Genomic DNA, 16,179 nt, shown 5'->3' with positions numbered 1-16,179 from the left:
CTATTGTAAACCCAAACATAAATTCAATTGAATCTGTTTTTTTTTTCATATTTCTCATTTTCAACAATGAATCGGTCGGTCTTTATTTTGAAAGTCAACACTTTTGAAGTAAACAAGGAATAACCTATAATGCTTCGTACTTCTTTGATGAATTCATTGAGTTAACACTAACAAATGTTCATCGGTGCCAAACCCCTTCTGTCCGGCACTTATTTTCTCAGTTACACAACCATTGGAAAGTCTTTATCCAAACGACTCGGGCAGGCCACAACGTTACTGTTGTTTTGCACCTGTGCTAACCTTGGTAATGGTGAATAAATAAAGAAATAAATACCACCTGGGTACGAACGAGGCTTGTGGGTAGGAAAACCCATATCAAATGTGCTAGGAACTCCTACTCACACCCACCCCCTAAGGTTCCGGAGACTACTAGGTCACTCCTACCGAGAGAAGATCGTCCTTCCTTCCGTTTCCGGTTACTGTATAGCGTGATGGCGTTATGTGACCAGCCTCGTTCCTGTCTTTCCATTCTCTCTACCACTCGCCAGCTTCCAGCAGACTAATGGCAGAATGGTTTTACTTCAACCTTTGATACGAAGATACCTACCGTAGCCAAGGGACATCCCCGTGGCAGCCAACGTAGGCAAAAAAATGTAATTTAATAGTCCCACCGGTCATGTTTCGCCGGGGCTCAACCGTAGGACTACAGCCGGGTATCACCTCCAGGACGAAGAGGAAAACGACGACCCGCCCGGTTGGCTACTCATATCGGCAGGAGAAAAATCTTTCCTTTTCTACTTTGCTGCTTCCCCTTTTATCTTGAGCTGGTCAAAGATGGAAAAAGCCTTGCCAACCGAACTGCTGCAGGACCCAGGGATGATGATTATGGTGATGATGATGTTTACCACTGGTATTTCCCTTGGTGGCAAATCGACCAGGTGTGGCTAACGGAGCTTTAGCTTGAAAACAGAACAATTTTTTCTAGGGTAACATTTTTTTCCAATCTTGAGTAATTTGTTTTTTTTTTTGTGTACCCTTCACCCTTTTATTTAAGAATTTTCTATTTAAAATGCAGAATTGAAAACAGAAAAGAGTTGAGTGCCAAACTCCATAAAAAAGCATACGTAAGCAGACATCCCAACCCGACCTCTTTTCATTCCGGTGTTAGTAGCTAAGAGCTTACACGTTTTTCGTATTTTCTATGGTGCGGTATCATCATGGGGATCATCATCGTCTGACCATGTATCACATAATTCCATTAGTGCGATGAGTTTCCAAGCATATAAGACGTTGTTATACTTTTGTGTCTTCCATACCATGAATTTTTGCCTTACACGAGCACCTATCTGGAGAAACAGTGTGAAGTTTTGTTTCTTGTTTTCTCTCAAAGTGAATTAGAGAAATCTGAGATTTTTATTCCTTTCCTGCGAACATTCTCCATTAAAGTTTTCTGCCACTGAATAAACAACTTGGCATTTCAATCGATTTCCTTTTTTCTATTGATTGCTGGAATCATGGAGAGGGAAACCATTAAAGGGATTTTAATCGATTAACTAGCAAACTCGTTGAATTTTGGTGTACTTAATATATGACTCATTCCAAGCACCCCTCAACTGGAGAACCGATTTTAATTTTTTATTATTCAAAAATAAACTGCACACTTTTAGAAAGGATATTTCTTGAGCTTCATTTTCCATCAAAAAAATGTTAGTCTCTTTTTTGAGAATTGAGTATGTTATTGTTGAAATTTTAGTATAAACTTTTTTTAATTGGATTGAAATTTTTGGCTTTTGGCGGTCTGAGATTTTTATAAAAGAGCTTTTTATTTGAAATACCCGACGTTTCGACTATTTTTTGTTGTCTTTCTCAAGGGTATTATCTGTCTGCTGTTATTGTCAATAGCGTTTTTTCCCAACGGCTAAGTGTCCAGTTTTTGAAATTATTCTTAATTTGAAACATAGCTTTGTCAAAAATCTAGCTATGACAAAAAAAAAGTTATTGCAATATGATGTTAAAAAACCATATTTTAAGCATGATATGAGGTAAAGAATAATCACTGAAAGTTTATGCTCTAGAATCGGTGAAAAGGGTTTTTATTTTCAAGCGTTTTGACATCACAAAAATACTACTGTATTTCAATTAACGATTTCTTTAAACATCACATATTTTCGAAAATTGAAAGTCTCTTCAAACTGAGGAATTTAATGCATTTTTCAGAATAAAAATCGGTTCAGAAGGTTGTGCGTTGCACCTGGGTGAATAATGCGCTGTGACGTCAAGAAAAATGATTTGCTTTTTTCGAAAATGTTCAATACTTTTGGTTCTGCACTACTGCAGTTTATTTCTTAAAAACAAGATTAATATTACAATGGGCTTCCATAAATGAATTCAATTATCAAACTTTGACGAAACTATAAAACTCATTTTTTTTTTTCGCATAAACGCGATTGTTTTGCACCGTCTCTTTTAAAAACAAAAACAATTGCGCTCTTTGCACACTGGATTCGAGAATAAACAAACTATCCTTATCGGTTTTTTTAAATAATCTGTGTGAATCATGAAGCTTATAGTTATCTGTGATTTGAATAAAAATCTTGCAAAAAGTTCAAGTCCTTATATATCTATATTAGAATGAAAAATCCAATAATAGCTGGCATTATGTTCAAACAAAATAAGTATCCGTGAAATAATTTCAATGAGATTCACAACATTTTTAAGCATGGTTAATTTTCTTGATTATCTTTTTATAACAAAGAAATTCATTAAACTTTCACAGAAAACAAATTTCTTATAAAATTATTTAAAAACAAACTCTCTTTTATTCAAATTTCCACCTCAAATAATTTTACTAAAAATCCAAATAAAATCCTCGTATTAAAAAAAAACCGCACAAAAGAGACTTTTCTTGAATTACAAAATTAAACAAATTAAAATAAGTAAAATGCAAAATTTAAGCCAGATTATATGACGAAAAGGTTTCGCTCAACAAATCTGAAGTTAGCATGGAATTTATGTTGATTTTATTCGGGATAAATAAAAAAAAAAGTTTTTCACCAATAATTCTAGTCTCTATCAACTGAATTTTTTTTATTACTTTGAGTGTTTTTAAAGTTTAAATTTTGGCAATACTTCCTCTGAAGAGCGCATTTCGATAGAAGTTATCATGAAACAGTTATTAAGCTCCTTAAACGGGTTTAAAAGTGCCGAAAAACGACCAACTACGTATTTTTCGTAAATTGACCCTTCAAAAGCTTATTTTTGAAACTCATTTTATTTTTAATCATAACCCTTATCGAAATGAGTCTTTGGGATGAAGTATTTGCCATAATTAAAGCTTTGTTGAAAACGATAATAAATGGACATCGGCCGGAAGAGACTTAAAAAATTAATGCAAAACTGGGTTTTCATGTTCCTTCCAAAAAAAATTTGCATAATTTCATACAAATTTCAGGCTCATTGTGCCATCTCATTCCATGGTCCGATCTCCAAAATTTAGCATTGGAATTTGTGCTAGGATCAATTTTAGCTTGCAACTTATAGAACTTTCATTAATTGGTTCTAGTGTCCATCAACAAACTTTAAATAGATCGAAAGCCTTTGAAATTATCACTTATTTTTCCTTTCCATTGCAATTAAATATTTAATGGATTCAGAAACACATTTAAACGCTTTGACGAGTAAGTTTTGTATAAAAAGCACAAAATTGAGAAAAGTTGCGCTATGTGACGTCATGACTTCTATTGCTTATAACTTGATTACAAAAAATACTTTTGATTCCAAATTGTATTCCAAGTTGAATTCTGAACTTGGTGGTATTTTTTTTAATGTACGCCATGAACCGTAAATTTTACATGTAATATACCAAACAATGATTTTGCAAGCGTTGTGACGTCACGCTGGTATAGGTCAAATATTTCTCGTATTCAGATACTCTCCCATGCCAATTGGGTTCCATTTGCTCGAATAATTTTCGATTTATTTAAAAACTGGTAAAGAAGCCTTCTTCCCTCTTCCAATCTCCCCACTGGAAGGGAGGAGGGATACAAAATAATCAAGGATACATATATCGCACCCTATTACCCCCGCCCCCCTCCGATGCTAAAATGGGTTCCATTTGCATAATTGGTTTTAACAGTTATACATAAAAATAGTATGGAAGCACCCCTCCCCCTCTCCTTTTTCCCCATAGAGATGGATCACAAAAAAATATAAAAACATTTCTTGTACGATGAAAATAAAAAAATCTCTAAAAACAGCTTTGCAAAGCCAAGGAGTTTGTTCATTTATATAACCTTGGCAAAAACATTTCAAGCAAAAACCTGCCGTGTTTGATATTTATATTAAAATGGTTATAATACTTTTCATGTCATACTTTAAATCTTATCATGTAAGCAGAAAATGAAGCTTGAGAAACAGCAAAGCCAGTAATAATAAAGGACTAATTCGTTTCAAGCTTATTTGAATCTCATGGATGATTTAATAGGCAAAAATTTCTCCTTTCACACAAAAGTCCATACACAATTGAAACGCGTTGCGTAGAGTGTCCACTTCCCGGCTTTTTCCTGGAAATGGAAAATGAAGATTTTAACGTTTGACTGCATATCAAGCCTTATGAATATGGTATTTTTTTTCCATTTTAGGCTGAAGTATTGCAAAACATTTCAAACTTTTTTATAGCCTATCTTATTCAACTAAATAGCAATTACATATAAAACATATAAAACCCAAAAATTGAGAAGTTGAACCAATACACTTGACTGATTATTGTAGGAATTTTTTTTAATTATTGAGCAAGATTTTTCACCACCGATATACGTTAACTAAACTACAGATTATTCATCAAATCTCGAACATTTTCAGATAACTATCCTTTTGTTTTCAAATATGTTATTTCTTTGCCGATAATTTTGCAACTGTCAACAATTTGCGGAATGGTAGTTCCAAATCATGAGTGTTGCAAAATAGATCATTAAGGATCTTTACGTAGCGTTACTTTATTGGAATTTTTTGGTTTCATAGATTCTTTGTCGATTTCACTTTTACACAAGTTTTCGAATGAAAAAACATTTTTTTATGTAACATTATGACCAGTTTTTGTAAAGAAAAAAGTTGAGGTCGAAGCCATATACCGAGGTGGAACTATAATTTTCCTTACTCAATATTATCCTCTCTTCAATTTAGATCATGTAAATGTTTTTAAAAATAAGCACTTTTAATTGGTTTCGGAATTCCTGGGAATTTTTATTGTTTCGCGGGATTCGGGATATCCCGATTTTTATCTTCCCTGAAACTCCCGCTCGGAAAATCCCAATTAGGACATTCTAGCGTCGCGCTAGTTAACATATTAAGAAGAAATCAATGATGAAAAACACCGATATTCGACATTTTATATCTCAAAATGAATCAAACTTTTCATAAAGGGTGTCCAGTCCACGATGAAATTGCCACACACAAAATTGATTTGCAAAATTCTAGTTTTCATCCGATTGCCATCAAATTTTCAGGGATTGAAAAATAACTATTGAATTTCATTTTACCATTTTACTCGTATTTTATTTACAGTCCATACGCAAATGCCCACACCTTAGCCTTAACCCCGGCCATAAGACTCTGCACAACCTGTGAATCAACCGTTTTTGCATGTAAACTAGCGTGCCCCAAATGACCCGACATTTGAATAAGTTATGCACTGCAGGCTAAAATTGACCTTAGGCCTAGTATATGATCTCATGCCAAATTTGGGCCAGATCGAATCACGGGAAGGGGTCGCTCAACAGACCTGAAGTTTGTATGGGATTTTGAGACATTTTGTTCCGGAGAAATATGAAAAACCAGTTTTTCATCAATTTTGTACTAGGCCTAGGATCAATTTAAGCCTGCAGCGCATAACATTTAACAGGTTTTGAATTTTCCATACAAATTTGGGGCAGTCTAATGTTAACCCATACTTTCTTCAGTTACTCAACTGTCTTCACTACGTTAGGTTGTAAAGAAGGTGCTGCTTCTTAATCGCCCAGTACTTATGGGACGGAGCTCCGGAGTATTGGGAGGGTTGAACATTTTCGGCAAGAAATTGACCTTATTGTCCGCATACCACTTCAACATGTCCTTGGAGTAGTGGCATGAGGTCAAATCCGGCCAGAAGATTGTTCGGACCTTGTGGGCCTTCAGGAGGGGAAGCAGCCACTTCTGGAGGCACTCTTTCATGTACATCTGTCCGTGTCCTGGGTCACGAAAGGTGCACTCCGCTTCCCGCACGTACAGATGACTTGCCAAACCAGGAGTTTATTCGGAAATTTGGAAAAAAATTTAGTGCAGACATGCTCCGGAACGCTGAACTTATCCTTGGCCGTGAAAAACAGGTTGCCAGGGATCTGTTTGAAGTCGGCCTTCACATATGTTTCATCGTCCATGATGCAGCATTCAACATACGTCAGCATGTTGAGTTACAACCTCCTGGCTCGGGTTTTGGTGGACTTGTTCTGCTTCTCGTCGCGATTAGGGGTCTTTAGTACCTTGAACGTTCGAAGCTCAGCCTTAGTTTTGGCCTTCTGGACAAAACTTCGGCTTAGGTGCAGCTTCTTAGCCACATCCGGAACGGAGGCGTTCGGGTTTCGGTTGAAGGCCACAACTACGCGGTTGTGTTTTTGGTGTTGTACGGAATACTTTTTCCTTCACTTCTAGGCTTCCAATCGGTGGTCAATCGTTCTTCGAATCGCTAAATCACTCGCGACACCGTGGAATTCGCGTTACTCAACGTTTTAGCGATGGAACGATGCGAGAGATCCTAGTTCTCGTGATGAATGCGCAAGATTTTATCACGCACGCGCTGTTCTTTTGTCTTCATTTTTGCGAGTTATGATCACAAGACTTAAAAATTTGCAGGATGTAAACAATGCACTATGAACTAAATCAACCCAAATTTTCATTAAATTTTACCCAACGGTATAAAAGTTAGAGCAATTCCATAGTGTGGCAATTTTATCATAGACAACCTTTATTTAGTCCGCAATGTGTTAAGAAATCATCCAAATTATCTCAAATTGAACACTTGTACTTGGTCAAATTTGTTTAGAATTTTGAACAAATGTTTGCATGTGAAGATCCAATAACCAATGAAAACCAAACAAAAATTGAAAATAAACATGATAATCTTATTTCCGAAATCAAATAAATCCTTCATTCCTTTCTCCCTTTTCTTTATTATTTTTGTCAGAAATTCATTAAATGCTTGATAGTTGAAAAACATTTTTTTCCATGAAATCGCCCTGAACCGAATGGAAATCACATATTAAAGTTCAAATCTGAAATATTTTCAAAAATTTAATTTTTCACTTTTAAAAAATCATCTGGTATAATTTCTCAAAAAAAATCCTTTTTTACCTCTCGATTTAATATTTGAGTGTCTTTATTGATAACGTTAACCGCGTTCTGAGTATTTTTCATGATATAGGGTAACGGACCTATTTTGGACCGCTTTGGGAAGTGGCTATGCTATTTTCTGGAATAAAAAAGCATATGTTACAATTTTCGACTGCTTTATCCGTTCATTACGAAGATCATGGCTTTTTCTATCGAAAAATATCGTCGTTTGTTGCAATGTAACAAGATTTAAGCCTAAAAACACGTTTCTTCGATTATTACTCTGGTCAGTATTTTGGACCACCAGGTTTCTATTTTGGACCACCCTTAGGACCTATTTTGGACCACCCTTAAACTAAATAAGTTTTTATTTCTAAATTTTGCTATATTTCGACAGCGATTGATGCGCAATCATGCGAAATATTCAGATAATTTTGTCTTTTCTTATTGTTATAGACTAGTCAAGTTTTGTTTGTTCGATAAGAATAGAGTAAAAACAGTAAAATTCCTCTGTTATATAGTGTGTTCCAAATATTATGAAAATTTTGACAGGGCACTGAAATCTCGAAGAAATTTGTTCTGTAGTGTTCAATACTGGCCAGTTGGCTTATCTTTAGGCTCAATTTTCAGAACGCAAATCTCCTTCAGGCGACCCAATAATAAGTTGAGAGAGTCTGACATCATGAACTTCGCGACATCAATTGATGCATTTTGACTTCCAAAACCTTAGTCGATTTGGTTTGGCTTCAGTTCAGATAGATTCAAAAAGATAAAAATGTGCGAGATTTATGATACCTTTTTAGCCATATAAAAGCCAGATTTTTTCACAAAAATTCAGTTGTAAGTTTGAAACTAACTTTTTCTAGGATAAAATTTATCGTTGGAGTAATTTTCCAACAGTTTTTTTTTTAAATTGCATAACCACAGGGGCTGAAAAACTAAATTTTTAGTTTTTTATCGCTTGTAAAATTTACACATTTCAACCACCTTTTCCCAAGTTTTCGAGCATATATAGCATAATATTATTTGATAAAATTGTTCTAATATTAACTGAGATATTTCAACTGTTACAAAAATTAAACTCGTTGCATATTTGCCGATTTCTTGTCGTTTTTTCCAAACCCCTTCTTTAGACGGGTTTTATATTTCGTTTCTTCTACCTGTCCAAGTTTTTTTCCTCGAAAATCATTCCTGAATGCTCCCATTTTACTGGCAATCCTAAATGGTTTAAACTTTTAGACCAAACTTTCAATAATTTTTCATGAAGCATAAAAAACAATGACTTAATAAAAAATGGGTACAAGTCCAAGTTTTCATGTTTTGAGGCTTTTTCAAGCTGTAGCTTTTAACAACTGCTTTTCAAACAGTTCCAATTGATGTAGATTGATAGATTAACGTGATTCAAAGCATAGTGCCCAAAAAGTAAGTTAAAACTACGATTGGCTTGGTTTTATGCCGACGAAAGTGAACCTCGTCTAATAGCGAGTTTGGGCTTTGGCGAGATGATTAAATGAAAGCATGCTTAAATTCCAAATTTTATTCATAATGAGTGATTGAAATAGTGTGCATAATTCTTTCATATCATCGTACAACGTCTTATTACGTTCATGAACATTTAACAGCAAGTTTAAAACCCAGGTTATGTTGAGTGGTCCAAAATAAGTCCCTAAGGAATAAAGTAGGACCTATTTTCGACATGGGTCATATTGCTATTAAAACCAGTTATTTTGCTTTTTCTAGCTTGCAAAATAGTTTTCACGTGTTTCATCATAGCTGTGAACATGTTTGTATTTGTAAAATTCATCACAGCTATGCAGCAAACTTCTTGAAATTTGACTCCAATAATGCACATCCTCCTGAAATGGCCCTGATTCAGTCCAACTGTGAAAAATCAAAACTTTATTTTCAATTTTCTCTCCGTTAACAGCTTACTTAAATAAAAGTTTAGATATGATAAGAATCATAATAAGTAGCTTTAACTATATTTGCTCAACATTTTTAAGAATAACATGATTCATGAGAGAAATATTGGCAAAAAGCTACAAGGTGGTCCAAAATATGTACCCGGTCCAAAATAAGTCCGTTACCCTACGACATCGTGAAAAGTGAAGTAGCCACCAAACCGGAAACACAAGTTATCTTAGATTGTTGATAAAATTATAACTTAAACAGTTCCCGCCTAATTATGATGTTAAGGTCAATAAATAAGAACGAAAATTTTTTTATATTCTACTATTCTGAATGAAGCCAAATCATTAACATTCGCTCCCTTTTCTTTTCATTCTCATTGCAGATCCGCCTGGGGGACATCTACCATTTGGCCCGCTCGGTAATGAGCGGAAAGTCACTGCCCTATCCGAGTGGCTGGTGGCCCCACGAGGCAACCCGGCGGCTGGCCGTCCTCTGTGTGGCCACGGTTGCCCTTCTCTTTGCCCGGCTGCAGATCATGGGTTCACAGCTGCCCGTTTTCACCCGGTAAGTACAATTGACAAAACTGAAATCTAGTGTCATGAAAAACAAGTTAACCAACTTCTGGAAGTTTGAATGACTAATGTGATTGTCAATTGCAAATCAAAAAGCTCAATTTCAGAGCTCAGAATGCAGGATTGAGATCTTGTTACGAGTGCCTATTCGAAGTTCCACAATCCAGTTAAATCTCCTGGTCCGCATAGCTTTAAACCAGCCAGTTTCAAAACATTGCTTCATTCTCGAATAACTCACACCGGTGGGCAGCGACCGATGTCCAATCATTTGAATGGGTCAGCAATTCGGTTCCGGTTTCAAACTTTAATCCAATTCTGGTTATCCATCCATGCCTTGGTTCGGTGCCTTTTTGGACCGGGAGGGGTCTCGCGGATTCGAATGGTGGCGCCATGCTGCCCTACATCACATCACAAACACACAGAATGCTCTGGCTGGCTCAACGGCTGTTTGCATCAGTATGTGTGGATAAATGTGACTGGCAAATTGTGCATATTTATAGTAATTAATCAAATCACACGTAACCGGGTCGTATTTTGCGTACCGGACGACGAAGGACGGTCATTGCTCTACCTGTTCCGGAAAAGCAGGACGAACATGGCCCTGAACGTGAAGATCGGTTCGTCCATCGTTGTTGAATGTTGATGGAATTGAGCTGTGCAGGAGCAGCCGGAGGTTGAAATTCCTGGGGACCAGGACATGCAACATCATGGCCAGACACCGAATTTCGAAAAGCCGATGTAGGCCTACGGAAAAGCCAACACAACGTGAACGTCAGTCATGGAGCAGAACTTCGACAGAGTCTAACAACAGACCCCACGGTTTCACAAAATTAATGGAATCCGTTGCCAGCTTTCGACGTGTCCGCGGGGATGAATCAGTTTTCGGGGAAAACGGTAAAACATCGCGGACCTGCTTGGTATGTGATTAGTTGCTTTTGGGTCTCCGGGCAATGTATTCCTAGAAATTGAGTGTAAAATTCAAGCCGCTTAGAGCTGATTTCGGCCGAGGTTCGCTTGGAGCCTTTTTCTCCATTCGCTATGTGAATTTTGGTACGATGGATGCATTGTTGATTCGTTAAGTAAATGGACGAAAACTAAATTTTATTCCTGGACATTGTTTGTATCGCAGAAAACAATAAAAATTCTGCATCAAAACAACTAACAAAATTTCTATCCCAAACGGCTTTTGAATTCTGCCTTCATTTGGCCGAGTACGAGTTTTTGTTTCTTTGTACTTCAGCTTCTCGAAATAAAATCTGTCCATTATTCAAGATTTAAATTCAGATTAAAACTAATAATTACCTATCTTAGTTTGACGTGTAACGAAAGAAAAGACATACACCGTCTTAGCCGATTTAGACTTTACAGACTGATTAAATGACGTGGACAACTTAAGATTAACATTTAACACCCAGTACCGAGATGGGAATCGAGCCCATGCCATCAGTGGAACAGCGATTACAGTCTTACCACGCTAACCACTCGACCACCGAGACGTACCGAGATTAACTGATAGCTTAGAATAATGATCCATATATTAAGACTTACTATTACTAAAGAGTTTAGTTTAAAACTAAACTTCATAATTAAGGTTGCCAGAATTTTTTCCACTCCCATCCGGGCCTAGCAATTCCAGGCATTTTTTCAAAAAAACCTGGCAAAATCCGGGCATGGATTTCAATTTTTCAAATCCAAAAACCGGGCAAAAACCGGGCAAAATTTAGGTGTAATTATACAAAAAAGCAAATAAAAAATGCAAAGAAAAATTAAATTGACATTTTATTAATGTAATTGCGGACTTCCAAAAACTTTTTGGAACACTTAAATATTCAAAGGTTTATAAAAGTAAATCAGCGAAATTATTTGAAACAACCGTTGAAAATCTCCATACCGTTAATCGATTTTTCTGAAACTTACTCAAAAACTTTGATTTTTTTTGGTTTCTTTGTGGAAATTGTGAAAAAATCCGGGCAATAACCGGACTTTTTTCACGATATCCGGGCAACCGGGCCGGACCGGACTTTATCGAAATTTTGCATCAAATATCCGGGCAAACCCGGATAAAACCGGGCAATCTGGCAAGCTTATTCATAATCCATAGAGATGAAAGCTCTTTAGGGGGGCCCTTAGATATACGGAAATTTTTAAAAGCCAAATTTTCACTGCTCCAACGACTTATTGTGATCCTTTTATCAAGAAACAAAATGTGAAAATATTCACCTTGATTGGACAACTCTGAGGCCACCCTTAAACGCCTTGAAGTTGAAAAATTTATGAAGATTAGGTATAAATTTACACATAAAAATCATAATTTATTCTGAAAACTCTGGAAACAACCACAAAGTTTAATTGAATTGAATTTCTAGAAACAACTTTTAAGAAAATATCAAACAGTTTTGAGCTAAGCAAAAAATTTATAGGCTTTTTTCAAATATTCTTAACCAATGGTCGTTTTTTTTTTTTCATACAATGAAAAGGCGACAGCATCAGCATCCTCTAGCGGACAACATGGAAGCACTTATTCAAAAAATTCGTGTAAGATGTGATAGCGTTTTTTCCGCACATGCTAGATATCTACGTATATAAAAATAAATGTTTGTCTGTCTGTCTGTTCCCTATAGACTCTGAAATTTGGCATATGACCGTTTTCAGGACCGGGGATGGTTGCTATAATAATTTCAGCAACCTTCGACTTCAGGAAGGAGGGTTACGATACAAATTTATCATATTATGTTGCTCAACGTATACTGTTTTCAAGCAATTCCCATCAAATTTTCTACAAAACAAATTTAATACCATGAAATAGTTTATTGTATTGTTGAACATGTTTCCACATATTTAGGAAATTTATTATATGTTAAATCGATATAACATGTGACAGAACACGAACAGTTTTTAAAGCGTTTTGATCAAATTTGGTACACATCCAAGTTTTAAAATTATGAGATGATTTAAAATATTATGAGACGTTTTCCGTTTTTGTGAAGGCTCCCATAAAAAATGGACAAAATTATGACGCAACTCGAAATATTTTTAAGAGATACTTAGTTTGGTATACAAGTCAAATTTGATATTGAGATGATTCAGTTAAAAAAAACTCCTTCCACTTTTACCTACTCCTGATTTTATTTTAAAGGACGAAAGAATTTTCAATAACAAAAATTAAAAAAATTGTAAAGAATTTTCAAATATTCTTAAAACTGTGGTAGGTATTTAAAGAAAAACTTAAAGATTCAGACCTTTCTAGGAAAAAAGCAATAACAAATGTTGTCGGTCATTTCATGAATTCACTGAACTAAAAGTAATTCATTTCTAAACTAAAACAGTTAAAGATCAATGACTTTTTTCAAAAATAAAACTTAAAAAAACTCACAATTATTCTGGGAAATCCTACAAAAAGATCGCATTTTTCATGGAAATGCGAGAAATATGGTATTTAAGATTAAAATATACTCTTGTATAAAACAGAATTTGAGAAACAGAGCCAAGTATTCAGATTTGGAGTATGAAAGCACACCGGGTCAGCTAGTAATAAATAAATTTATTCATTCCTAATCCTGCACCATAGAAGTCGAATAAACTTGAATATATAAAATGATGAAAATACGTGTTAAGGAAAATTGTTTATGTTTTGAAAACATATCTCTCAAAATCTGTATCAAGACAATCGTTTTCGATTAATTTTTAATGAGATTTTATTGTTAATAATTAGGAATATGCTAAGTTGATTAGAATATTTTGCTTTCGACAATAAATTAGTTCTTTTACGAATCAATTGATTTTAAATTTTACTACTTTGTATGAAAAAAAACACTCTATTTTGCATTCAATTTTTGAAAGCAAACTGTAAAGTAAAATAATATTTATTCATTCTGTTGCAATAAAATTGTTTTTACCTTGTGCTATTTGTTTCTTGTTAGATTCTGCAAATTTCCTCATCAAAATAAGGCGGCATCCATAAATTACGTAACGCAAAAATGCTTTTTTGCACAAATTACGTAACTCTGATAATTACCCCCCCCCCCCATCTTCTCATGTTTTTAAATACTGATTATCGAAGGTAAAAAAAGATTTGAAAATACATTTTTTAGCGTTCTTCGAAACGGAATTTATATGCATCCAAACCGCTTGTTATTTCTCATATGATAACTATCTGATAAAATAAATTTATTTTCTTGTTACTTGTTGCTCTGTGCTTGTGCTTGATCTAACTTGTTAACTTCATTTAAGCGTTTAACTAACATGGAGGGACAATCGAATAAATTTCTTTCTAATGTTCAGGTTTAAAAAACTTGGTTAAGGTGATTTTTCAATGCTTATAAATGGGTGCCTGACTAATTGGAAATTAAATAAGATTTTTCATTTTTGTGATTGTCCCACAAATTTGCCACGTTATAATTTCAAAAAACCGGATTGATTTGTTTTTCAGGACATCACTAGGTATAAATAAAGCATTCACAGGTGATGTGTACGCCTTAATATATGCAACAAAAGTAAGCATTTTCTTGGTTGGCTACATTTTGTAAGGGGATATATGAGAAATCAGAAATTAAACAAAAGTATCTGCAACTTTTTTCGCCAAGTTTTTTTTCTCTTTTGAAAACCTTCTCCTGAGTTTTAAATCTTGAAAATAAAATATTCAAAAATATTTAAACGTTTTCCCAAGAATGTTGAAGTGATGTTGATAAGAATTTTCTCTTTATTTTTAAAGATTTCGAATAGTCAACGAATTTACTGAGGCTTAATCAAACCATTTCTCTGCACACATTTTATTTTATTGAAACAAAACGAAAAGAAGCTTCTTTCAAATGCCTTTTTTTTTTCAAAAGATTGATAGCTAAATTGTTAAGTATTTAAAGTGATTGGTTTTGCTCGTTTTGCTCGTTTTGCTCTATTGGGCTTTTCTTCAACACTCACTACAACGTATCTTTTTTATGAATTTCATCAGTTTTTGTTCCCTTTAAACCTAATTCTTTCATGTTTTTTACCACTATCTTATACAATGATGATTTGTGATTTATGCATCCGTTGCCTTTAATACCATATTTAAGGGTATTTTTTAGAAATCATATCCGAAAGCAAATATATTAATAACTAGCTGACCCGTTATGCTTTGCAACCCCTTCCAAAAACAACCTTTTTTTAATATTATTAAGATTGGAGGACACTTTCATTTGAAAAAATTTAAACATTATTCGGATTAAGTTTTGATGACAATATGTATGTTACCTTTGCTGAAAATCGTCCGATTATGTCAAAATGCCTATGTTTATCAATATTTAACAAAAATCTTTCGAAAATTGTTCGAATTTGGTTCTTATTTGTAAATTTTTGATGGGAGCCTGACCCTCCTTGCATAATTTAGAGAGCCTTGAAAGTACTAAGTATAGGAATCATTTCCGGTCATGAAAACTGCTACACTCCAAACTTCACAATGATCGGTTCAGTAGATTTTGAGTCCATTGGGAAAAACAGACAAACATTTATTTGAATATAGATGCCAGTCTTCAATTAGATAAATTATTTCATTATGTCCAAATGCTTCCATTTATCGATTTTTAACAAAAATCTGCAAAGGATTGTGTCATATTTTGGAATTTTTGTATGGAAGCCCTTCATCCCTTTATTCGGAGGTGTTTGAAAGTATTAGCTTAGCTTAGCTTAGCTTGATTGACTACTCACATCCACCTTAAATCATTGAACTTGAAACACAACATGAAAAATATTCTAAATCAATAGTTCCTTATAAGCTTCGTCAACCATTTAATTTATTTTTTTTACCGATATTAAAATAAACGCATTTCAATTTCCATGATCGCCAGCGTGGCTCAGTAGAACGGATTCCACATCGCCAATGGTTGCTTCTCCGTGATTGACCGAGGCCATCAATTTTATCCAGAGGTCAAATGAATGGTATCTGGGATTGACAGCACATTCACAATGAACAAAACTGATGCTCTCTCTTTTCACATCAATAAAGGCGCCGGCCACGTTCTAGTAGTCAATGGATAGAAGGAAAATAGAGAAAAGGGATTGAAAGAATAAAAATTCACGCTTTAGGACCGAGCTCACCTCTGCATCCTAGCAAAATAAAATTTTGTGTGGATTAGGTAAAAGGATATGATCGGGAAACACTTTTGACAAGTGTTATGCACTTAAAAATAATAACTGAAATTGAAAATGAAACTTAATTCATAATGCAGAATTTTGAATGTTTTCCGGATAATCTTTTTTTCAACTAAACAAGCTTAATTCTACAATTAAACAGTCCAAATCGTTTCAAATATTTAAACGAATTCTTAAAAAAAATCCAGCAACCGCAATGAAAAGGTGG

General features: G+C 34.7%; 1 protein-coding gene across 1 annotated transcript in view; it reads left to right on the top strand.

Moving 5' to 3' along the window:
• Window positions 1–16,179, top strand: part of LOC129743537 (protein O-mannosyl-transferase Tmtc3) — a 604,084-nt gene that overhangs the window by 425,192 nt on the left and 162,713 nt on the right. Inside the window, exon 7 of the mRNA XM_055735575.1 lies at window positions 9,656–9,837. Coding sequence (XP_055591550.1) covers window positions 9,656–9,837 — 182 coding nt within the window. The remainder of the gene's footprint in view (window positions 1–9,655; window positions 9,838–16,179) is intronic.

The sequence above is a fragment of the Uranotaenia lowii genome, chromosome 2 (assembly GCF_029784155.1).
Source record: "Uranotaenia lowii strain MFRU-FL chromosome 2, ASM2978415v1, whole genome shotgun sequence".
Taxonomy (NCBI): Eukaryota; Metazoa; Arthropoda; class Insecta; order Diptera; family Culicidae; genus Uranotaenia; species Uranotaenia lowii.
The sequence above is the reverse complement of the archived record's forward strand: the minus strand, read 5'-3'. Positions and strand labels throughout refer to the sequence as shown.